Here is a 25,769-nt window from a genome sequence, read left to right on the forward strand (position 1 = left end):
GGTGGGAACAACAATGTCCATACAGAAATTCAGGTAGTCAGTTGTGCACTGTGTGACCTCCTCTAAGTCCTCTCCATTCTGTAACACACTCCAGTCAGTGCACTCAAAGCAGTCTCTCAGAGCCTCATCTGCTTCAGGTGTCCACTTTCTGAAGGTGCGTGTGGCAGCTGGTAGCCTCTGTACTTTGGGCTTGTACATTGGCTGGAGATGAATGAGGTTGTGGTCTGACTTCCCCAGAGGGGGAAGGGGGTTTGCACTGTATGCATCCCTCACGTTTGGATACATGAGTTCTATTGTCCTGTTTTTCCTTGTAGGGCAGTCAACAAACTGGTAGAAATGTGTGAGTGTGGAATCCAGTGTTATGTGATTGAAGTCGCCAGAGATCACAAAAAAGGCATCACTGTGTTGGGTTTGAAGCCTTGCGATTGTGGAGTGGATGACGTCACATGCTGTATCTGGGAGAGCTCGAAGTGGAACTTAAAGCCTGTGGTGCAGGTTAAACAACACTTTCAATTAATGGATACATTAAGCACTCAATATATGTATATAAAGTTAGATATGTCTCCAAAATGGTGTTAAAGTCCAGTTTTTGTAGTTTTTGGTTAGTAACGGTTATTTTTTATTTATTCGGCGATGACGTCATATGAGGTAGACGTGGTGGAAGCTATTTTTTACAGTCTATGGGTGGAAGCAGAAATAAGAAGGAATCCGACCTGCGGTCATATCCCTGTCCCACCCCATCTCTCTCTCCCACTTACTTACTGTCTCACTATTCACTGTCCTATACAAATAAAGGCAAAAAGCCCAAAAAATATACTTAAAAAAAAAAAGATCTTTTGTGGAAGTAGCCTCAGCCTTATAGCAGCTACTAGAACTAGCACTGGCGTCTAACTGGGATGAGGAAGAGGTGGCAAGACCCACAGTTAACATTTATGATGGCCCATATAATTTGGAACCGGTTAGACGTGAGAGGGCGAATGGGGAAATACCGAGAGCTGATGGCCATCAAAGAGAAATAAATGCATGGTCAGAGGAGAATCACTGGAGAGTTGGTGAAGTGTCCTGGTGAGTTGCTAGCGCAGCAACGAGCGCTAGAGCTAGTCTATGAATAGCAGTGGGAAGGCCTACAATAACAACTTTTTTTACTGTCGAGTGAAAGTCAACGTTTTCTTTATATCTAGTGACAGTGATTATGTCGTTGGCTCAGATAAGTACCCTAAACTTAGTCAGAAGATCTAGAAATAGAAGGCATATTATGCTAGCTATGTAGCTTGACCCACCTGTGAACCCCTAGTGTTTATTTCTAAGCTTTCAGGTTACCTCTTTCTCTGGTGAAAATGTTGTTTGCAAACGTAGCCGACGCCGAGTAGGCTGGTCGTGTCTTCAGTGTGATTATAGTGCTAGTTTTCCCCGTGATTGACATTGTCATTGACACCGTCAGGGTACCGCTTACCGGGAGAGAGTAATAAGCGTGTCTGTGTCGCTGTGTTTGGCAAATTGGTGTCTGTGTGGGCGGTGTCGTCCCATGGAAACTGTGGTGGAGAGCTTGTGTTGTACGGAGGGCACGTTTTGGTCGCTGGTCGAGGAGCTCACCCCGCGGCCAGCAAATAACGTGCCTAACACAGCGTCCTGGATTTGAGGCATGCTGCCTGAATCCGTTTGTGCTACACATAGCATACTCACACTTCAGGCAAGATCATGGTCCCCTTGATGGAGTTCTTTGAACCAACAGTTATAGGAGAGAGGAGATGTGTTGCATACACAATAAACATGCATAAGACACAGGCTTAAAATGACGTCTCCAACCTACTTACAGTTTTAAACTGAACAATCTTTCCTACTTATCCCTATGCAATACCGGTACACTGTGTACAGGCAGGCTATATGCTGGGCTTATGGGGTTTTAGGCAGGAGTATAAGGAAGCCTCTACCCTCTTGTGTGGTTTCAACCATCAGACAACAATTCCAAAGTGGTGACCAGACCTATCAGGGCTTTCAATGGCCTCGTTTAGATGAAAATGAATAAAAAGAATTGTTATGCTTATTCTGTTGTGATCGCTCCATTGCCCTTAAAATGTTATAAAGTACACAGAACACAAATGGTTAGGCACTGGCACGAATGACTGGAGGGGGAACTGAAAATCTTCAGCAGAGAAGGTAATGGGTTGGCTGTTGGGGTAGGGCAGCGGAGACTGGCAGCTGGCTGGGGTGGGCAGGGTCTGGTAGTTGGTTGGGTTGCTAAAAGTGGTCTGGTAATCCACTGGGGCTAGAGGTTGGAGTTGGGAGGATGAAGAGGGAGACTGCAGAGTGGTAAGCGTCTGGTAATCCACTGGGGCTAGAGGTTGGAGTTGGAGTTGGGAGGATGGAGAGGGAGACTACAGAGGGCCGGAGGCTGTTGGTGTGTATGACAGAGGGGTGGGGGGGTGGGTGGGGGGGGGGGGGGGGGTATAAAAGACGTTACAGGTTATCACGCTGAATTAGCTTCTCTGCTTACTTTGTTACACAAACTACAATGTGGCCTATGTTACACCCCACCCTTAGAAAGCCCTTTAGGGGCAAACAAAAACCCACTATTGACCCAAATTCCTAATAATAACACCTTTTAAAATCACCCAACCAATGGGATTTATTAAGATCAAGACACTAAACTAATACGTGACAAAGTCCAAATCAAAATCAGACAAAATCACGGGCTGAGAAGCAGCAAGACAGCCAGCAGTCCCCACACCAAAGGCCTCTCATCAAGAACACGATACTGAAGCCTTTAACTCCCAATCAGTCAGCTGGTCAGGTGCTGCTAATCAAGGTCCTCAGATGCAGTGCACCTGAGCAGAGGTAGAGAATGGTAGGAGAACAGACAACACAGGGATCACAACCGTAACACCTACTATACTGTACCTGGGAACAAAATTTTTGGAGCTCAGGGATATTTACTCCGAGGTTGATCTTCCTCAGAGTCATCCAAATTTTGGTCTAGAAGTAAACGTGGACAAACTATAAATACACTGCATTATTTACATTTGTTCATCTGTAGTTGCTGAAATATTCAAAATGTCAACTATTCCGATGTTACAGCAAACAAATATATTTCTGAGGATGGCCATGTGCACATACAATTTAACAACTTTGCACTGTGAATTTGGAAATTATTACTTCTTTCTCCTTTTCAGAGGCTGTTGGCACTCCTCCTCTGACTGGATGTCAGTGGTGTCGCATTGCTGCTTCAAATACCTCTCCAGGCATCTCTCAGCTTCCTCAGAAGGTATCTGCAGACACAGAGTTGTTATGAGATACTGATACAAAGGGCTATGATAAAATGTCAATATATATAACAATACCCACCTCGGCTTATGAGGACCCTGACAGGCTCATAAGTCTGCCAATTTTCATCTGGTTCCTCCCTCCTCCTGATGGCAGCAAGGACCTTGCCAGACTCCTTTGGAGGGTATGGAGGCCAGAACACCTTCTCCCCCTGAAGCCATGTGTGTGTGTGAGGGTATGGAGGCCTAAAGCTTCTCCCCCTGAAGCCATGTGTGTGGCACCACTTCTGTTCCACCACTGAAGCCATGTGTGTGTGTGAGGGTATGGAGGCCAGAACACCTTCTCCCCCTGAAGCCATGTGTGTGTGTGAGGGTATGGAGGCCTGAACACCTTTTCCCCCTGAAGCCATGTGTGTGGCACCACTTCTGTTCCAACACTGAAGCCATGTGTGTGGCACCACTTCTGTTCCACCACTGAAGCCATGTGTGTGGCACCACTTCTGTTCCACCACTGTTGAACCTTACAAGGCACCACTGCTTCATGCTATTTTTTTATGGTAAAGATGATGGTTGGTTATTAACACATTAACTGATTTTTGATTTTTATGAACTGCTTTTTATGAACTGCTTTTTATGAATTTTTAGAAAAATTATTTACTTTGTATGTATGAGGGGAATGGCTATGAACTCTTTTTTATCGGGGAAAAGTATATATTTGTTTTTTATTATTTGGAGCTTTACAACACCGACACCGCTGCTTAAGTCCCACACTTTGTAACAGCCAATGTTGGCTGATTCGAAGGGGTATTGGACATAAGATTCCTTGTTTGTAAATTTCCGGAAGATCACATATGTTTCCTCAGCTACTTTTACTATGTTGTCAACAAGAGCGATGTCCTCAACTATCTGGATGCAATTATCCCCAAACCTACATGACAAGGTGAAATGTTTAGTTACAACCTTTCTATGCTGATCCCCATGTCCCAAATGAGGCACCAATGGACCATCATGATGGAGGTGCATGAATTTAATTTGTGGCCTTTGTTTATTTGGGGTGTCTGAGGGTCTCTTTTAGCCTAGAAATCTAGACGTGCCCCTTTACATTTGCTGCCAGGGCTAGTCTAGCAACTCTCCGTTGACTTGTGAGCTCCAGAAATCGAAACTTAATCAGGCATTGAAATCGTGTATAGAGGCGTTAGTTGGGCTTAACATAATGATTAATGGCAGAGTTGCAACGGTTTGGCTTGAATTCCCTGCTACTTGAAAACAAATATCCTATTGCGTCCTATTGCGTGCAGAGGGAATTTGAAAGACAACTGATTATCCTGCCCCTCGGACTGAGCACTGTGAACGGTCAGTGCCCAGACCCTACATTTTAATGTGGGTCTGGCTCGCCAGGCTAGGTCTTTCAGAAAGCCTTTTAACTATTTGCTGTAAAGGCAAATGAGGTGTGCGCAGTAAATGTTTCAGTTTGGCCAAATAGTTCTCATAAGGAAAGGCAGCAATGTTATCTAAGGGACCATAGAGACGATATTCTGCTGCCAGGTGTGTCAGCTGGTGGACATTGTACGTTATTTCACTTCTGCCATATAGCAGCCCAAAGTGACTCACAAATGAAATTAGCAATTCGTGAGCACAGTCCACCATTTTCGCTGATGTCCCAGGAGACAAAAGGAGATGCATAGCAACAGAAAACAACATAAAGTTGTTAAACATCTCCAAAGGAATCGTATCTCTCAGCACTACAGGGCCAGCGTATAGCATAAAATACCGGAGCTCCGTTGCTTTCCACCTATCAATTTCTGCGAGTTCTCTGGGTTTGCGACTGAACTCAGTTGGAGTGTAAGGTGTCAGTGCCTTCAACTTCACAAAAATCTCCCCAATTGTTTTATTTGCCCCGCATCCATATTTCTGGTTACCCCAAGACAACATGAATGCATGTAATCAATTGGGAACATTGTCACCATTTTCACTACACTAACTAGGGGAGACGGTGTTCGAGTCAGGTGGTGGTCCTCATCGATCATGGAGGCGAAGTCTGCGTCGGCTCTTAATTTAGCATTGACCTCAGGAAAGGTCATTTTCCCCTGCCATTCACCCACTTGAATGCATTTATCGCAGCCCGAGTAGCCATTGTGACCCTTGGTATTTTGAATAAAGGCTCGTGCAGGGGCATCGCAAATGAACGAGCACACTTTTGCCCAGACCAGTCATCAAAAACTCTGTAGTTGGAGTTTCAGTATCATCTGAATCAATATGAGTTGTGTCTATTGACTCATGGGTCTCACTGAACTCTAAACTCATAGGGAGCTCATAGCTCATAGGGAGCTCATAGGGAGCTCATAGCTCATAGGGAGCTCATAGTTCCCTATAACTGGTAGCTCCTCTACAACTGACTGAGTAGAGGTTGAACTCTAAACTCATAGGGAGCTCATAGCTCATAGGGAGCTCATAGTTCCCTATAACTGGTAGCTCCTCTACAACTGACTGAGTAGAGGTTGAAACAATTGGATCCACTACTTCCCTTGGGCACTCTACATGTTCCGATGCTGTGTCAGTGCTGTGTCAGTGTTGCCTTGTATATTTGTATTATTAAAGGTCTCCTCAAACTGCTCTAGTATCTCTGACTCTGTAACCTTAAGCATTGACCTACATTTGCGCCTCTTTGACCAGCGTGATGCCATTGTGAGTGCATGTGGTGTGCAGAATCAGAAACAGGGATTTTAAGATTCTCAGATGAGGCTTATTATACTAAAGACTTGCTTACTTGAAAAACGATGTGGATTAATGATCTGAAAAAAAAATGACAAAAAGTAAATCACAGTGTCAGTAAACAGCAATTTAATTCAGAATCATCCACTAGTTCTATTTTCCCCACAAAGCAGATGATGACATGTTCTTTTAAACTGGGCTTGCAAAGATTTTTCTAAAGACTGAACAATTTTCATTCATGAACAATGGACTCCGTTCACTATATCTAAGGTACTTATATCATGTTACTAATTTTCTGTCACATACGCTATAGTGTCTGAATGGAACTAGTACTTTTTTGCCAATTTGTTTGTACAGTTTTAAGATAATAAAAGCATGCCATGTTCCACTCTTATTCTGTATGTGATCGAGTCATGTGGGCCCACCTATAACAATAATATTGTTGAAAATATATCTTGATAATGTATGAAGTAAGCAAGGACAGCGCACTCAGTTCTCTTTCAAACTTGTAATCGCCAACCAATTTGAAAGAGAACTGTGAGTGCTGTCCGTGCTTACTTCATACATTATCACTATATGAGGGATTCAGCACCTAAGTTAAAACCACCAAGTCAGTAAGTGTGAGCATGTTGCTTCATATATTAGTAATTGAAAATATATCTTAAAATAAATAAATCATATTTCAAGTATTTCTTTTGTGTATTACCATCAATCACCAATACCAACGTTGGTAACTCTGAATATTAAATTAGCCAACTTTGTTTTTATAAATACCAATGCAACTTCCTCTGATATGATCGCGAGAGCCGAATCAGCTCATGTGACATGAGTAATGTTATGGCTACACAACCAGGCACAAGCATGGGTTTGATGTGACATGAGTAATGTTATGGCAACACAGCAGGCACAAGCATTGGTTTGATCTCCAATGGACATGCTAAGAGCCCAATCAGCTCATGTGACATATGTAATGTTATGGCTACACAACCAGGCACAAGCATGGGTTTGATCTCCAATGGACATGCTAAACCAGGCACAAGCATGGGTTTGATCTCCAATGGACATGCTAAACCAGGCACAAGCATGGGTTTGATCTCCAATGGACATGCTAACCCAGGCACAAGCATGGGTTTGATCTCCAATGGACATGCTAAACCAGGCACAAGCATGGGTTTGATCTCCAATGGACATGCTAAACCAGGCACAAGCATGGGTTTGATCTCCAATGGACATGCTAAGCAAATACGGGAGTCGGTTATTGTAAATAACATTTTGGATTACGACGACGTAACATTTTCAACTGGACATCCAGACTTCTGCGTTGTGCAAGTGACTTCCGTTTTACTTCCGCTACAAGGGACCTGTCTTTAAAAAAAATATGAACGGGAGTTAATGGAGAGATAACAATTATTTTTTGGTCCAGTTTGAATTGTGCCACGAATTTCACATATGGTGTGTGTGAATTTAAAAGATAATTTTTCACGTCAAGAAAGTACTGTTGTTCGATAGACTTCAAAAGTTATGTTGGTTTTGTACGAATCCGCTCAGTGGACTACATCTCGTCTCGAACGATGTACGTCACCAACGTAATGAAACGATAAGATTAGAAGCTAGCTGATAGCTGTTATGCTAGTTAACGGTTGCATCTTGCTGCCTGCTGTCACTTAACAGTATGTAATGTACAGTCTATGGACGAATACAACTTACCTGATGTGTTTAATCCTCTGACTCATGGTATTTTCATCGGCAAGGAAAGCCCAATTAAGACCTGTTGCTGGTATGCTTGTACAATGTAGTGTGGCTGTGAATGAGCTAACGTCACTAGCGCGACTGATGGGTTTGTAGTCGTTGGAATTACGATCTTTCACAATGTTGTAATTCAATAGTTACGAAACAAACTGCAAATGTCTTTACATGAAAAATTGTCTTTAAAATTGACAAACATCAAATGGGTAATTCAAGGCACAAGTCAACCGGGACCAGAAAATAATTTCTTTTTCGCCATAGACTGGCGTTCAAATTTTTTTGAAAGATAGGTCCCATCAGAGCCCGTCTACGGAGAGCCTCCCCACTCTCTATTAATCCCATACAAACTGAATTTGGCTGCAGTTCACCAGAGTTCACCTAGATGGCGATCGCGGGCGAGTCCAAAATACATGGGGTCCTATGGAGCTACATGGCTACATTTATTGTTTTCACCTATTTAACAACTGAAACCCTCAGATTTTATTTTATTTTTCGCAAAATGGATATGGATTATCAATCAAAAGTGAAATAATCCGGGAGTCATGTCCTTTCGTTTTCTTACAGGTTGGGTCGTTGTTGCCCATAACACGCTAGCATTGATGCTATGCTATGCTATGATCACGCTAATGAATAACGTCATTGACACGTTTGAAAGGCTTTTTAGAACAATTAATAGACTTTAAAAAATATAATACTCAACCAAGTGTATTGTCTTTGCCTCCCCTTTCGAATACAATATTCAAATTACTTGAAAAAAATGTATATCCCGAGAAAAGTGGATTTTGAGGGGTACAGCTCCATAGACCTCCATTCATTCTGGACTCGCCCGTGAGCGCCCCTAGATGCAGTACCACACCGGAAGAGTTCCGAGAGTGAAGGTTCTCCCCTTATTAGACATTCTCTGGTCCCATGGAGGCAAGTGGAAGTGGCGTCACTTGCACACTCTATAGGGAGGGAAAGTAATCTCATCGCCATCTAGTGGTTGCGTTCCTAGAGTTTAGCGGAGGGGATGGGATTTTTTTTTAGAAAAAATATATCTCGGTGCACATTGGGATCTTAATTTAATGCCTTCCATATGTTAGGCACTGGGGTCACCTCTATTGCTTCAAGTGGTCATACCTTATTTTTAGGATAAGTTGAATTGTTTTGAGTTTTTGTCGTAACATGGTCATAACAAACTACAGTTGCATGTGACGTCACACTCTAAAAAACATTGGGTTAAAAACAACCCAATTTCAACCCATCCACTGGGTAAATAGTGGTCGAGCCCAGCACTGAGTTATATTAGCCCCGAAAATTGGGTTGTTTGGTTAACCCAATGAGTTGGGTTGATAGTCTAACCCAAACATTGGGTTATCGTAACAAAACGGTTAGGTTAAACCTACATAATTGTTGGGTAGGCTATTTTATACAACCCAGGATTTATATTATTTTCACTGTCATCTCTGGGTTATGCTGACCTAATTTATGGGTTATTCTAAGGATCTTATTTTTCTCCTTAATCCAATCACTTTTAATTAATAATAATTCAAATAAATGTTTGCAAATCATTAATGTTACAATATAATGTTTTAAAATCCATCCAATGGGCAACAGCCATGCAATGAAATAAAACAGTTCGACATTTATTTATTTGGCAGTTTTTTGAACAGATAGCTAGAAAAAGCTTGTGATACTTCCATGAAGGCAGGCAGATTCCACCGTCCGTTTTGGGGATCACCCCTGTAAATCAAAGAAAAAAAAAGAGTGCATTAATCACTGTTATTTACAGAACTTTATCTCAAGATTTTCATGAACCATTATCATTGAATGATGTTGACAAACATTAAAAATCCACCAGGAGACAAAATATTATCGCAACACACTCGGAAACCATGACCACCTATGCAGTTATAATAACTTGTAGCTTCTAGTTCTAAATGACTGTCTGATAGTGCTACTACAACCGGAGCCCGTCTTCTCTGCTACAACCAAAAACACCCAGTAACGTTAAGTTACATGGCTATTATATGAAGCTACCCTGAATAAATTAATAAGATGTTGTTTGCCATTATTATTACCGTATGTGTGGCTTGTGAAGAGACTAACATTACCTTCAACTGTGTTGGCTAATATTAGCTGACAAACGTTAGCTGCAACCATAGTCTAGGCTACAAACACCACGAAGCATATTTAATTAGCATTGATGCTAGCTATATGGTCTGCTAATGTCAACCAGCTTGGTATGCTCATTTTAGTTTGTTGTAAAAGTTCGTTTTGTTTCTGTCAGCAGTTCATACCCAGTGAACAAAGAACTATGTTTTTATGAGTCTGTCTTTGTGTATATTTAACATGAACAGTAATTGTAAGTTAATGTTAGCTAACGTTAGTTAGCATGAATGACACAATTGTTAACCTGTTTGAGGCTGAACGAAATTGGCAGGCAGAATATCCATTCATATCTTGAAGGGTAGCTTCTACATCTCTGGGTGGACTTTTAAAATCAGTCTGGATAAAACATTTTAAAAAAAGTTAAAGATACATACCTTACGAAATCGCCTGATTTCCATTGCATGCTGACAGCTGGTGGACTGGACGGTTGGAAGAATAACGATGTTTTTTCAAACTCTCAAATAACTATGCAGCTGTGTTAAAGTCACCCAGGTGCTGGGTAGTGTACTCCACGTCAGGTGGGAGAGAGGAGGGGCGCTATCCTAAACTATCAACCCAACAAGCTGGGTTACAGAAAATAACCCAACATGAGTAAAAACAACCCCACAAAATGCCCTGACAGCCTCAACCCAACGTTTGGGTTGAGAAAATAACCCAGTATTTTTTAGAGTGCACAGGTTTGGGCGCTTAATCTCTAACTGATCAATACGGCAATTTGCTTAACTGGCTTACATATTTTTGTAATAACGGAAGGTGATGTAAACCGCGTGGTGATAACCTTTATGTCTGGATAACTGGTGTTGTGCTTCTACTCACATGAAGAGCTGGCAGTAAGTGTTAAGTGTCAATGCTAACCAGGCTAATAAACAAACCATGCTACCATGAGTAACGTCGAAGGGTAAAGTCACGTGGCTTTTTTGTAGTTCGTTTATGAAACAAAAGAGCAATTTCAATTTTTTTAAATAAGGCAAAATAGGGTCTGACATTTTCACAGTTAGAAGATTATTACTGTATAGACACTGAAAAATATTTTTGGTGGATAAGATCGCTGATTTGGCTTCACAGTATTTTTTTTAAAATAGGTCTATGGGACTTAACATTGGAGCTGCTCTTCGATAGGAACGCAACCACTTGGGGCGCTGGTTTTCACTTTCCCTCCCTATTTGAGTGACTGACGTGACACGGGATGACGATGTATTCGCGGGCTTTTATTCTCTGCAAGATGACATACAGTGTACAGTCAAGCAGTGGGTTTGTCTCCTTCCCTCAACTCCTCTTCCCCAGAGTGACCGAGACAGGGCAAAATAACACAGGTAACCCACACAAAACATACTGAATACAAAATACAAGATATAAAACATAAGTAACATCAAACACTACAAACACTACATTTAAAAGGTCAACACAGCTGGTCGCTAGGATTTAACCATTAAACTATGCTACCTAGCCTAGCTCCTGATAGAGACCTAATGGGAGTAGCTAGCTAGTCTAGCTAAGCTAGTTAGTAACTACGCTAGCGGGAGCTAGCATGCTAATTAGCTGGACAAGGTCACAAACAAGAGAACACCATCACAAAGCGATAAACAAACAGAAAAAAGATGACATACAGTGTACAGTCAAGCAGTGGGTTTGTCTCCTTCCCTCAACTCCTGTGGTGAATTACAAATAGTATGCTAAGCAATCGCGATTGCTAATCGCTAGCAACATAGCATACAAGATACAGACTACAGCCACAGGCTAGTCACATGTTCATTTTACACCATGTGACACGAAAGTACAAAATATAAAGAAATATACAAGAAAGCTCCATAATAGATAAAACAAAGTGTACAGAAAGTAAATATAGGTAAAGTGATATGATAGTAGTGAAAGACAGTATAGGGTGAAGATATTTAATATAATATGAAAGGAGGGATAGACAGATAACATACCTCTTCCCCAGAGTGACAGAGACAGGGAAGAGGTGAAGGGCACAGCGAAATGAATATGAAAAATTGATACATTAGAGGGGGCAGGAGACTACGGAGGCCCACTAGGACTCTCACTGTACTGGCGATACAAGGCAGTGTGTCAAGGCAAAAAACATCTTTGTGTAATTATAAAACAGAAATGTGACCTGTTACACAGATGCCACATGTGCATTAACTTATAATGGTAGGCTAATGCCACGGTTCTGTCTACATCCAGGGTTTTTGGTCAGTCCTTGCCATATTTTACATGCCATTTTCTGAGGAATTATGAAGGAAAAGCCGTCAGGCTCCGGTGGTAATTCAGAAACGCATCAGCCACGTTATGCAGTTGATGGCCCAAACAGTTATCGTTAACGTTATGGTCGATTTATTAGCATCATGATTTTACTTGATGTCTACTTGAAGAGAGGCTAGACAATCAAGGACATGGGTATATGGAGGAGAAATAAAAAATAATAAATAAAAAGTTATATGGAGATGTTTAATAGAGTGACTACTGCTGTGTTAATATAGATGGGGCCACTGTATTCAATTTTATTTCAGAGATCAGTCTTTACCTTAACAGTTTTCTCCAGGTTGAGGGGTAGTGACTCGGCTGCCTGGCACTCGGCAAGATGGTGGAGCTGGAGGAATAGATACAAGGAGAGGGGAATGTCTTTAGCACTAAGAATGTTAACCATATCTCTAATATTAATATTATGATTTAGTTATTTCAATGTTAAGAGATTATTACTTACTTTGCCAGTGCAATTGGCTTGGGCTTGAGGCTTCAACTGATATACCAGGCGAGTTGGAAGGTACCTCAGAGATGCAAAGTCACCATTTTCTGGCTCTTCTTCACTCTCATCAGAGTCCCTGAAACGATGGCTGTTACATAACCATATCATTATGGTTATTGCAATCCCAGAATTTCCAAATATACATATAGTACAAGCATCTCTGGTCTATTTTGGAATGCTACGGGAATGTATTCACATTACATTTTAACAACCCAGAAAGTATCTTCATCAAGCGAACCCAACAGAGGCAATCGTAACGTTAGATGGTAGAATCCAGCCGATAAAAGTTGATGCTGCAGAACAAACAAAATAGAAGATGGGGACCAAGTTCCATACAGTTAAGTTACGTTAGCATAATAAATCACAAACAGACGCCAATACCCATTAGTTGTCTGAACCGACTTAAACAGTGATTAAAATGCCGAGGTTTTCATTACAAAGATGGCAGAGGGACACTAAAGTTACGTATGAGACCAAACTTGGCAAAATGCAAACGTTAATGCACAGCTAGCTAGAAGCTAGGGCTAAACCATTATCAGTGAGTCAACATGCTAAAGTTGTAGGTAGCTTTCATAGCAGACGAGTGCTTCACTGACTGAAATACCAGTGCCAATGTATCAGCTTAATCAAGGTTTGCATCGCAAACGTGATCTCAAACATATATATATATAATAGACATTAGCAATAACTTATGCAATTGCGCCTAGCAGCATGCTAGCTAGCAGCTATATGCCGCTAGCATAGTAGCACTATGGACTATGGACAACAGCAACACATTAAAACAGACAAGACCAGACTAACGTTAAATAACAATGTGTGTTTTTTAAATCACACTACCATAACATATTCTGCCGAAATTGCTAACCCATTTTAAATCAAATAGGCTACAGACTCATATGAGCATCACAGCTAACAATAACGTTAACTTAGCCTGTTGCACAAAATTACAAACGTCTCTGGTTGCACTAACGTTAACGTTAGTCCTAATATCAAACAACGTCATTACAATCAATAAACATGATCAGTATAAAACCACAAAGGCCAATGTTTAGCTATTGTGAATGTCACAATATATTAATAAATATCACTTACTCGAGAGGGTTCAGCGCAACCGTGTCCCAGCAAAGAAAATATCCACTAGTATGACTCTTCTCGGCTCTTGGTGTACAGTCATGTTCAACCGTTACAGTAAAGGCGCGTCCGACATGGGTCCACTAAGGATCCGCTGTTTGACAGTAGAATTTACGGAGCCGCCTGGAGGCGGAGCTGATCCTCTGTGCGGCACCAAAACGAATGCGACAGTCATGCGGGTTTGGCGACTTGAAGGCGGATCCGCCTAGTAGTCTACTACTGTGTGGGTTGTGATGGCTTTCCGTCAAATTTAGGTTAACTTATTGTGCAAAGTTAACACAGAAATAATACAATGGATAACATGGTGGTGATGATATTGGGAAGTGTTCGACAATGTAGGCTAAACATTTTATACCGACTTAAAAGCACAACATCCGATCATCTGACATTCCACTAGCATAAATGCTAACTTTATCAGAAAAGTTAACCTAACTTGACAATGACTGCAAACATCGTAAGGCTTATACACAGCATGTGTAGGCTACGTTACATTTAAACGTTCAGATGATCGTGATGAACGATGCCTCTGATCCTAGTTTCCCGTTATCTAGCAGCAGCGTTAACGTTACAGGAGCGTCCACAACTTTGACAGCAACATCCATGTAGCCTACATCTAACATCTGACCACAAAATAAACGATGAAAGCAATTCTTGCTTAACTTAATTAAGTCACTGTAGGTTTATGAAGCTCTGTGTCTGTAGTGAACTTATCACGGTATAATTTTGGCAGAACTAACGTTACTAAATGTAATTGTTTGCTTAAGTGACACTATGTAAATTTTAATGATGGTACCCTACTTATGATAGGCATACGAATGCCTGCATAATGTTGCACCATGTAAATAAACATGAATATTCAATTTAGTAGCCTACAATTGAGCAAATATGAGATAAAATGCATGCTTACCTGATATGGACTCAGAAATGGGGCGGCGTTGGTCTATACGCTAACTATAGATCAACATTGTCACATTATATATTTTCAATATCACCTTGCTGTCTGGGTTGTCATTTAAAAAGTGAAGTTGCAGCCCTCAACTGATGTTGATGTTCTGTTTTGTTATGTCATGTTGTGTTTTGGCTTGATGCGCCACCCTCTACCTATCTACTAATCACAAAGTCAGTAGTGTTTTGGCATCTGGGTTGGCCACCTTGAGTCAGGGGGATTGCAGTACCAGTTTTGGCCACAACCTTACATATGGTTCCTTTAAGTTAGCGTCGGCTAACAATTTACAAAAGATTCACCGAACAAAAATGCTGATGTGGTACATGAAAATTTAGCTACAAATGTGGAGAATGCAGTGCAATCTGAGAACGAGAGAGAAAAAGATGCTTTTAAAAGAACATGCAGAGGAAGGAGTGAATGGCTGCCAACTGAGGAGAGCCAGGCTGCTAACGAGGGCTCGGCGCTAATTGTAAAGCACTTTACAAAAGATTCACTGAATAAAAATGCTGATGTGGTACATGAAAATTTAGATAAAAATGTAGAGAACGCAATGCAATCAAGCAGAGCAAATGCTCGGCAGGCTACCTTCACCATCGAGAGAGCGAGAGAAAAAAAAGATGCATAAACGCTTTACTGAGGAAGCTACCCTTATTTTTAGAGACTGTTCACATGCCTTTCTTAGCCAGTATGGACGTTTAATCTGGAAAGGCAAGTTATTCAACTAGCACAAAGAATAGGGTGACCAGACGTGACGTCCCGTCCCGGTTTTGAGTTGCGTGTCTCGAGTCCCAACAAAAGCCTGTCGGGATGCTAAAATGTCCCGGTTTTGAGTTGCGTGTCTCGAGTCCCAACAAAAGCCTGTCGGGATGCTAAAATGTCCCGGTTTTGAGTTGCGTGTCTCGAGTCCCAACAAAAGCCTGTCGGGATGCTAAAATGTCCTGCTTTACACCAACCACTGTTAAAGTTTCAGGGCTTAAAAATGTAAAAAATTCAAAATGGGTGGAATTTCCCCCTTCTGTGCTTCACATAGGGGGATTAATACACTTAACATAGCCTATTCTCTCTCACATTATTTCAATTTTGATTTTCTAATAGGAGTAAGTGCTGGTGACAACACATGTCATGATACATTTCACTGTTTTACAATAAAGCATCTTTCACATAGCCTAATCACATAGCCACCTAGCCCAGCCCCTTAACCACTCCACTACCACCACTATTCTAGAATACATGAATTGTTCCATGATGTTCTATTCTTATGTGTCTGTGCCTTGTCCCTACAGAAATGGACCTGTCTCCTACAGACCCAGAGTCTCCAGTCTTCCAGTTGAAGAGGGTATCAGTGGTGCTAGTAGACTGCCGTAAGAGATTGCGTGCACACACAAACACATACACACACTTAATTAATTTATCTTGAATGACCAATACTGATTACAACAACACAGCATTCCAAATATTAAAAAAGAGCCCATTTATGTTTATTCATACCCCTGGCAAATATTGATTTAATGTTGATTTTTTTCTTGACCAATATACAACCCCAAAACAGAAAAAGTTGGGATGTTGTGTAAAACGCAAATAAAAACAGAAATAGTTGCCATCACTCAGCTCTTGGATTAACATGATACACTGGATATACACTTGTGATGCAAGTTGATAGACAATTGTGTATCAAAAAAGAAGAAACTTCTGACCACTTAAACTTGAACAGCATTTTTGAGAAGCTACAGTCTGGTTTGCGCCCCCACCATAGCACAGAGACAGCCCTACTTAAAGTAGTCAATGATATTAGATTAAACATGGACAACAACCTGCCCTCCATACTTGTACTGCTTGATCGCTGCCTTTGATACGGTAGCCCATGCCTTGCTTCTCAGCAGGTTACAGCATCATGTTGGCCTATCTGGGTCTGTCCTTAATTGGTTCAGGACATATCTTTCCGGCAAAGATTTCTTTGTCTCCCTTAAACGTCCCACATACTCGACGCACCCGACCTGTAGCACGACAATGTGACGTCACAGAAGCGCCGTAACCATTTATACTCGTGCGTGGTGGTCGCGACACTACTTGCAATATTCTCCTGAACAGAGGTGTCGCTGTTGTGAAAAGACTAACATTAACTACTTACACAGCAGAAGAAGCTGCAGTAAGAAACACCAGTAGCTAGCCTCTGTGATGGTACTTCAGACTTTGGTTGCTACTATTCACAACTACCATCATCATTATCATGTAGTTTCCAAGGTGTGTGCACAGGTAGATAGATAGATAGATCGATCGATATATAGATAGGTACTTTATCATCCCGAGGGAAATTTTTATAATTTAAACAGTTTAGTTAGCTGGCTAGCTAGCTAGCAGCTGGCTGAGTTTGTGTAATTTCCTGAAGTGGAAAGAGATTTTGTTCAGGCCTTAATAGATATCCTTTGTTTGAAAATAAATCGTTTCTATTCTTAACTCTTAATTCCATGTGTTGCAACTCTCACTGGTAACTTTGTTAACTTATCCAGCAAACTATTAAAAATTCACGACTGTAACAAAATACTGCAACTCGCTTGCCCTCGAACTAGTCCATCTTCCTGTTTCCGCCTTGTCGCGCTCGTCTGAAAAAAAATGAGTGGTGCGCTACCGTGTGCTACACGGCCAAAACCCTGGCGCGCCAGAGAGATCTACGTCATTTTGACGTCACATTGTCGCGCTACCGGTCGGTTGCGTCAGGTATGTAGAAGCCATTAGTGACCACTCCTCTGCCACCACTCCCATCACATGCGGTGGGTGTCCCTCAAGGGTCCATTCTCGGGCCAGTTCTATTTAGTCTGTACATGCTCCCACTGGGAAACATTATCAGGAGACATGGGATTGACTTCCATAGCTATGCTGACGACACCCAGCTTTACCTTTCTGTCTCCCCCAACGACACCAGCCCTATTGCCAATCTCATTCAGTGCATTGAACGAATGAATACCTGGATGTCTAATAACTTCCTACAACTGAACAAAGACAAGACATTAGTTTTAGTCATTGGCCCTAAGCCTCAGAGGGAACTTATCAGTAAAAATTTAAGCACCCTGGCACAGAACATCAAACCCCTGGCCAAAAACCTTGGTGTGCTCCTTGACCCGGACCTAAACTTTGAGTCACATATAAATCATGTCACCAGTTGTGCTTTTTACCATCTAAGAAATATTTCTAAAATGCGGCCTCTGCTCACCCAGGCTGACACAGAAAAGCTGGTACATGCTTTTATTACTAGCAGGCTTGATTACTGTAACGCCCTCTTCACTGGCCTATCAAATTTTTTTTTAAATTATTTATTATTATATATATATATTTATTATTATATATTAATTATTAACTAATAAGTTAATTCAGAATGCAGCAGCACCAGGGTTCCCGCGGATCCTTAAAAAGTCTTAAATACAACTTTCGGTTTTTAAGGTCTAAAAAAGTCTTACATTTTCTGGGATGTCTTGAATTTTTGAAAGGTAGGTATTAAATTTGCGTATGGGACCGTCAGCGAGTAAGCGAGTGCAAGAGAGCGAGTGAAATGTCTCCATTCGTTTTTTTGTGTATTTAAAACGCAATTGTATAAGTGACTATACGGCTACTGGAGGAAGTGTAGTGGTTGCAGAGTGAAGATGTTTTTCACGGGTGTGGTTAAATGTGTGAAAACGGTAATAATATGTACAAATATGCCTGACGTGTTCGTGGTGTAGCCGAGGCCTGAGACATACGCAGGTAGCCTACGTGAGTGGTAGAATGAGCGGGAGAAAGTTGGTAAGCCAGTCAGCGATAGGGTGGCCATACGTTCGAATTTAGGCAGGACATAGCCTATGGATTTTAAAAGCCCTGTCCGGCGCAGCCTCAAGCCGGACGCTCATTTGTCCTTTTTGGAGTGTGCTGGGCATTATGGTTTCACAAACTATGGACGCGAAGACTGCTGGTCAAATTATGCGCAGTGCTTCTGTCACTCGTCTGATAATATGCTGCGAAGGAAGGAACCACGGACTAACAGAAAAAGAAAACAAACGTTTTCGCAATGAGGAGGAAATACTGTACATGTTAAGTTGATCTGTTTGCATCTTTCCAGCGTGTGTTGCTGGCCTAGCCTAGGGAAGAAAATATCTAAGTTATAATACCTGTAATATCTGTCAGCAGCTTTCTTGCCAGCCATTCCCAGTAGACCTACTAAGCAAAAGTTGTGAAATATAGCTGCATTTTTTTTTTATGTCAGTGACTGGCTACATAAAAAAAAAAAAAAATGTGCGTTCATAATACGTGCATGCTTGAGATGAAACCAGCAGTTTTCAGCAGGATCCGAGGAGGACCTGTCTCTTAATTAATTTAAAACAAGTCAATGGTTTTACAATGTTTCAGTCAAGCTTTGGTTGGTTTAGATACAACTGGTTTGCAAAATGTAAGTCGTGGATTAACTTTAATTTGCTGTGTTGCATATGGGACAATAGATGCACATAGTAAATTATATAAAGTAGGCCTATTAAAATATTTAAATAGCTTAGTCTAACTTTGAAAAACATATTGAAAGGAATCCAGTCCAGTGCACATGTCTTTGGCAAGTAGCCTAGGCTACTACAGACACAGGTGAAGAACAGTCAGCCTCAGCCAGTAAGCACAACCAGATATGTACAGCCAGCTTCAAAAGCAAGCAGCCCAGACCCTAAAATTGGGCATTTATAGCTGTGAAGGTAATTCACACACAATTATTTTTCTTTCGACAAAATATATGTGGTAACTTCTGTAGACATCCAAAATGGGGTGGGGGTTAAAATTAGTAGGGGGAAAAAAACTATTGCATAAAACAGTTTTAAGTTGTCGTATGTATCTTTTTGCCGTGGTATAGTCTTAATTTTTCCATTTAGATGTTTTGAAAAGGTCTTAAAAGTCTTTAAATTTGCACTTGGAAAATGTGCAGATACCCTGAGCATGTGTGCTGACCAAGACCAAAAAGAGAGCTCACATTACCCCTATCCTAAAATCCCTTTACTGGCTCCCTGTCAGTTTTAGAATTGATTTTAAGGTCTTACTCTTGGTTTTTAAAGCCCTAAATGGACTTGCGCCTGTGTATCTGTCTGACTTGCTCTCACCGTACCTTCCGTCATGGCCACTCAGATCCTCAGACTCCGGCCTCCTAGTTACTCCCAGGGTGAGGACCAAGACACATGGGGAGGCAGCCTTCGCTCACCGTGGTCCTGCCCTGTGGAACAGCCTGCCACTTGCGCTAAGGATGGTCCAATCAGTTGAACTTTTTAAGAAACATCTTAAGACATACCTTTTTAGCCTTGCTTTCTCTTAAATCCCTGTCCGTTCTGGAATTTTAGGTCTTGATGTGTCTGTTCTGTATGCATATGCACGTGTGTACACATCTCTTCATATTTTATGACTTTTGCACCTTGATTTTTATTCTTATTTTTACACTTATTTTATTGCTCTTATCATTCTTTTTGTTTTACCTTATTTCTAAGTGCTGTTGTTAAGCACCTTATATTGCTGTTTGCACGAAAGGCGCTTTATAAATAAAACTGAATTGAATTAAATTGAAAAAAACAGTTTGCATAATTAAATGCTTTTGAATGAAATTTTTGCAGCATATTATGGGGTTTTTTTCCTGCCATTAATAAAATTAAAATTAAAACAGTGAAATTAAAATGAAAAACTCGTTTTGCCATTTCATTTTCAAAGTGTCAGTGCAATTATCCTGCCAAATGTAAAAATAAAACGAAATGATAAACACGATACATTTGTGACAAAAATAAAAATAAATTGAAAACGTCTATTTGTCATTTCATTTTCATTACCATCCTGGTATATTACTGCCGAAAATGAAAATGTTAGTTGGAAAATGAAAACTTCACTTTGACTTTGCCTTTTCCTGACAATGCGCACAATGTATGCCAAAATGATGAATAAAATGAAAACTGACACCTGCTTGCGATTTATTTTCCATTTCTCGATTTTCATTTTCATTTTCAAGTTCACAACATGCAAATGAGCTGCATTGTTAATGAGATGTATGTGGGTGGTGCTCTGGTGACGACAAATGCAAGTGACTAAATTTTTAATTGCTGGCGGCGAGAGGGAGGGAGGCAGTCGGCAGAGAGAGCCAGGACTCGCAACGAGACTACTGGGCGAGCTGCTAGTGCTACGTTCTACAAACCAGCAACTTACTGCAAAACACGTTTTATTGTGTAATTCAACACATAAACTGTGGATTCAAACCAGTGCAGCAACTCGCAACAGCACCAACGTTTCCATAAGAACGCTGTTGTCACACTACTCGTTTGTCAGATAGGAACTAGCTAGCTGGCTAGCTAGCCCATAGACTGTATTTTTTATTGATATCGATATGTCTATCGCGATGTATATCGCTATCGTTTTATCGCCCAGCCCTACTGATCACCTCTGCAGATAGTGAGACGTCTGGACGCTGCTACTGGGAGGTGGAGCAGAGAGGAGGCGTCTGGACGCTGCTACTGGGAGGTGGATGAGCTAGCCAGCAAAGTTAACCACCCAGATGGCAATAGTCTACCGCGGTCCGCTGGGCTAACGAGCCTCAGATTTGACAACCTTTTCTTTATTCATTTATACGGCGGACTGCCGGTGGCCTAACGTTACCATCGCGGGTTGCTGACAAGTAGCCTATCTACCGGTGGTCCGATAGCTGCTTGCTATCTGGACAGTAGCCTATATTTGAGATGAGGATGTCGAGCTTGATCTAACCGGTTAACGTTACACAATGCATGTTTCTGATAGTCCATGATAATGAAACAACACACCATTCTACTTTTGAGGGCTAAATTAAATGAAATATGGCTTGTTTTCCGTTTGAACACATTGTCATCAATATTTAAAATGGGTTGATGTCAAGCCTCGCCTTCCCGCAGGCTGCAGCGAGCTGTACTTGAAAAATTTAGCCACTTGCATTTGTCGTCACCAGAGCAGCACCCACATACATCTCATTAACAATGCAGCTCATTTGCATGTTGTGAACTTGAAAATGAAAATCGAGAAATGGAAAATAAATCGCAAGCAGGTGTCAGTTTTCATTTTATTTATCATTTTGGCATACATTGTGCGGATTGTCAGGAAAAGGCAAAGTCAAAGTGAAGTTTGCATTTTCATTTTCCAACTAACATTTTCATTTTCATTTTTGGCAGTAATATACCAGGATGGTAATGAAAATGAAATGACAAATAGACGTTTTCAATTTATTTTTATTTTTGTCACAAATGTATCGTGTTTATCAGGAAAATTAAAAGCCAAATGTATATATTTCATTTTATTTTTAAATTTGGCAGGATAATTGCACTGACACTTTGAAAGTTAAATGGCAAAACGAGTTTTTCATTTTAATTTCACTGTTTTCATTTTAATTTTATTAATGGCAGGAAAAACCCCCCATAGCATATCGCCTTTACTATCTACCCTCCTTTTTGACAACTGACATATCGGTTTTACATATCGGCTATCGGCCTCCTGTTTTGTTAATAATTGATATCGGTATCGGCCCTGAAAAAAACATATTGGTCGATCCCTAAAAGGGACACCAGGCAATCTTCGTAAGTTGGTATATGGTTAAATGACTCATTACAGGGTGAAGACTCTCTCGCCCGCCCCTGCTGCCTGTAGGAAGAATATCCTGCTTGCAAGTTCGGTGTATCCTACCCGCGACCTTAAGTCTCACAAAGTCTCAGACATCGCGAGAAGCAGGATCAGTTTACATCCTGCATCACCAGCACAGAGGCAGGCTAACGAAACCCGACTAGTGTTTGTTGCAAATGTGTGTATAATGGCAGAGCTGGCGAAGAAGCAGCGAAAACCCTTGACGGAAGATGCAAAGAAAAGGAAAAGAGCTTCAGACCGAGCGAGGGCTCGCACACGTATCGACACGTACAGACGCTCTCAGGCTTGCCTGCTGTCCCTTTAAATATATTTTTTTCTTAATTTTTATGTCAAAACCACATCTGTATATATGGAAATGTGTGCTTCATAAAACAAGTCAAGTCAAGTCAGTTTATTTATATAGCACATTTCATATGGCATACATAAACACAATGTGCTTTGAGTGGAGAGTTGTCATTAAATGATCTAAAATAAAAAAAACACACTTAGCAAAAGAAAAAGAAAAGACAAAGGAAGAAAAAGAAAATTAATACATAAAAATAATAATAATAAAATGGAGTGTTTTAAAAGCAGAGACCTGGAGTTATGAATTAAATAAATACGTTTTAAGTCCCTTTTTAAAAGCGAGAATTGCTTGTGATGACCTTAATTCCAGAGGTAGGCTATTCCAGAGGATTGGGGCACAGTAACTGAAGGCACCATGTGCAGCCTTAGTGTTGATTCTGGGGATTGGGAGGAGACATTTACTGGAGGACCTTGACTCATTGAGTGCCTTTCCTTCCCATGCGTTGAGCGCCAAAATGCGTTGAGTGTCATTAAACTTTGACTAACGTTTCGATGTTCGTTAGTCAAAAACATCGACACATCGAAATGTTAGTCAAAGTTTAATAATGTTCTGCACCTTTTACTAAAGAATAAAGAAAATTGAGAAGACATCTGAGCTGCACCGGCGTCTCTCCTTCTCTCTAAAATATCTGTTCTGGCCTGGTTGCAACGGATTGTGGCCAAACGACAGAAGCTCGGAGAACCCTCCTTTGTCTACCAAAAAGTGTTACTTTGTGCCCCACGCTCCCCCACTGCTTGTGAAAGAAGGGGATGGGGGAGGGGGGCTTAACGTGAAAAAGCTTAATGTCACAAAATGGCAACGAGTCGTTTTAGGCTACAGGCCTTCATAATGGTAGGCTACAGGAAGTGGGGGGAGGGTATGGGATGACCAGAGCCGTCATCTATCGTCTTTCCAGGCACACAGCTCGTTATATAGCCTATCGACTGCCTTAACAGATAGTCTTTGCTCTTGGGTTTGGCCTTACAGCGAACTCAATGCTCTTGTTGCTTGCAGTTTGTTAAATAAAGCGATGCAGATTACATTATTTATTTCTGATTAATTGCGTCTTTTGATGTATTTTGCAACATTTGCTTGTTAGGCTGGGCTACTGTCAATGTCCTGTACAGGTCAATGTTCAACAATTGCTGGTGTAGGCCTAGGCTATTAATCAATTAGGGACTGTTCGTTATTTATTTAATTAAGGGGCTACCGGAGGCGTTTTGGGAGCGTTAGTCAAAAAAGATGTGACCCTCCCTCGCCAGCAAGAATTTTTTCTATGACCCTCCGAAGTGATTGAAAAACGCATGACCCTCCCCAGTCCCAACAATTTATTGATGCCTTAGGCTACTGGGTCAATTTGGGAGCTTGCATGCTACGACTCCTTCCTTGAAATGCCTTGAAAAGGCTGTCGTTTGCACAATTTCACAAATAATCACCGGGACCGAAACAAACCTGTCAACTTTTCCCGGGTTTATCGCGTATTTTAACTTTTTCCTCGCTATCTTAGGAGGAGCTGCAGGGCCGTCGCAAGGGGATGCGAGGCCCTGTGCGAACTTGACAGATGCAAGGCCCTTTTCACTTACGTGCATGAAATCATGCGACAGCTTACTTTACACATAGCCAAGGCTACCGTCGGTGTATTTTAATAGTAGCCTAGTCTAATAAGCTACACCAGCATGCCTTTAAGAGGGGAAATTCAATTGTATAGCCTATAACATTAGCTGAGTCACATATTTGGCCATATAGTGTTTATCATAGGCTACATCACGAAACCAAATAGTGTAACAAAGGCGAACACTATAACAGGGGGAATTAATTGGGCATGAATCATTGTGCTGAACGGTATTTGTCAATGAGCAGAAACACACACGACATTCAAACTATTGATAAGATGTACTGGTCTGTATCTATAGGCTAACATTGGACAAATAAATGACACTGACTCGCCCTCGCCATATCCTGACTCAGGAAAAAAAACATTTTCTTGCTTTGCCGCAAACTCAGCAATGAAATCATAGGCCAGTTTGCAGGTAGCCTAACGTCTTTTTCATAGAAGGGAGAGCCCAGTCTCTCCTGTGACATGGAGGTGCGCAAATAGTTTTTAATAGCCTGTTCAACTTCGAAAAGCTTCGTTCAACCGATGCCAGTCACTGATCGCAATTACAAAGTTCGGAAAGCTTCATCTTTTTAAGTTTTAAGTGCAGTGGCCCCTATCTGCCCCCTTTGGAATTATATCTCGAGCCTATTATAAGGTCCAGTGCGTTATGTCCTGGGATTCGGATGTGCTCAAAAAGAAAAGAAAAAACACTTTTTTTATAGATGGTTATGAGGAGCAATGTGAGAGAGAAATTTGATGATCATTGATCGTTATTTTGGGACGTTAAGCCTTTTCCATAGGCGTCAGTGAAGGAGATTTTTTCATGCTACATTCAAACGCAAAAGGTGCTTTGATATATTTTTCGTTTGAACGTTGGCAAGCAGGCATGCTTTGGTTGCAATGAATGAGGATAATTGCTTTTTTTTGCATTATTTTGAATATGACTCGCTCCAGTCTCAACAGCACGTACTTTTTCCACACGCTAAATTCTAACACACATAGGCCTATCCCCTCTCGCTTTCTCTCTCTCCATCCCTGCACACGGTGCTTTCTTAAAGGAGCTGCACCATTTTACAACAATTGCATCTACATTTTCATATTAGAATGTTTTGTCAAGTGTAAGCTTAAACTACCGTGATCAATTTAAGTTCCCGTACCCCCGCTGCGTCATGGAAGCAGTAAGTCAGTCGCATCAAAAATAGTAGTGGCACCCAAGTGACACCTTGTGGTTGTTTGTGTCAACTGCAGTTTGTGCCATTTCTGCTGAAAAAATGGGGTGCGTGATTCATGAAGGAACCCGTCCAAACTTAATGGGGACCCACTGTATAACATGAGAGGGAGGGCAAGGATCAGCAGGACCCAAATTATTAGACCTGGGTATATTTACAGACTGCATAGGGTCATGCTGTTGTGATGTTTGTCAAAGTGTGCTAAAAGCAATAAACTGAATAAAATGAATAGTTAACTAGAATACAAGAATAGAATAAGATACTGCCCGACACTTCACTTGCCAT

The 25,769-nt window shown here is 41.2% G+C and overlaps 1 protein-coding gene across 2 annotated transcripts in view; it reads left to right on the forward strand.

Annotated features, from left to right (window-relative positions):
* Positions 1-5,135, forward strand: part of LOC143121770 (uncharacterized) — a 42,423-nt gene extending 37,288 nt beyond the window's left edge. For both annotated transcript variants that reach the window (XM_076282360.1, XM_076282350.1), the window contains one exon: positions 3,171-5,135. In XM_076282360.1, the coding sequence (XP_076138475.1) occupies positions 3,171-3,289 (119 nt within the window). In that variant the 3' untranslated portion in view covers positions 3,290-5,135. The remainder of the gene's footprint in view (positions 1-3,170) is intronic.
* The last annotated feature ends 20,634 nt before the right edge of the window (positions 5,136-25,769 follow it).

This window comes from Alosa pseudoharengus, unplaced genomic scaffold (assembly GCF_046254945.1).
Source record: "Alosa pseudoharengus isolate Yale_2024_CS ecotype anadromous, Long Island Sound unplaced genomic scaffold, YU_APseudo_1.1 YU_APseudo_1.1_scf_1, whole genome shotgun sequence".
NCBI lineage: Eukaryota > Metazoa > Chordata > Actinopteri > Clupeiformes > Clupeidae > Alosa > Alosa pseudoharengus.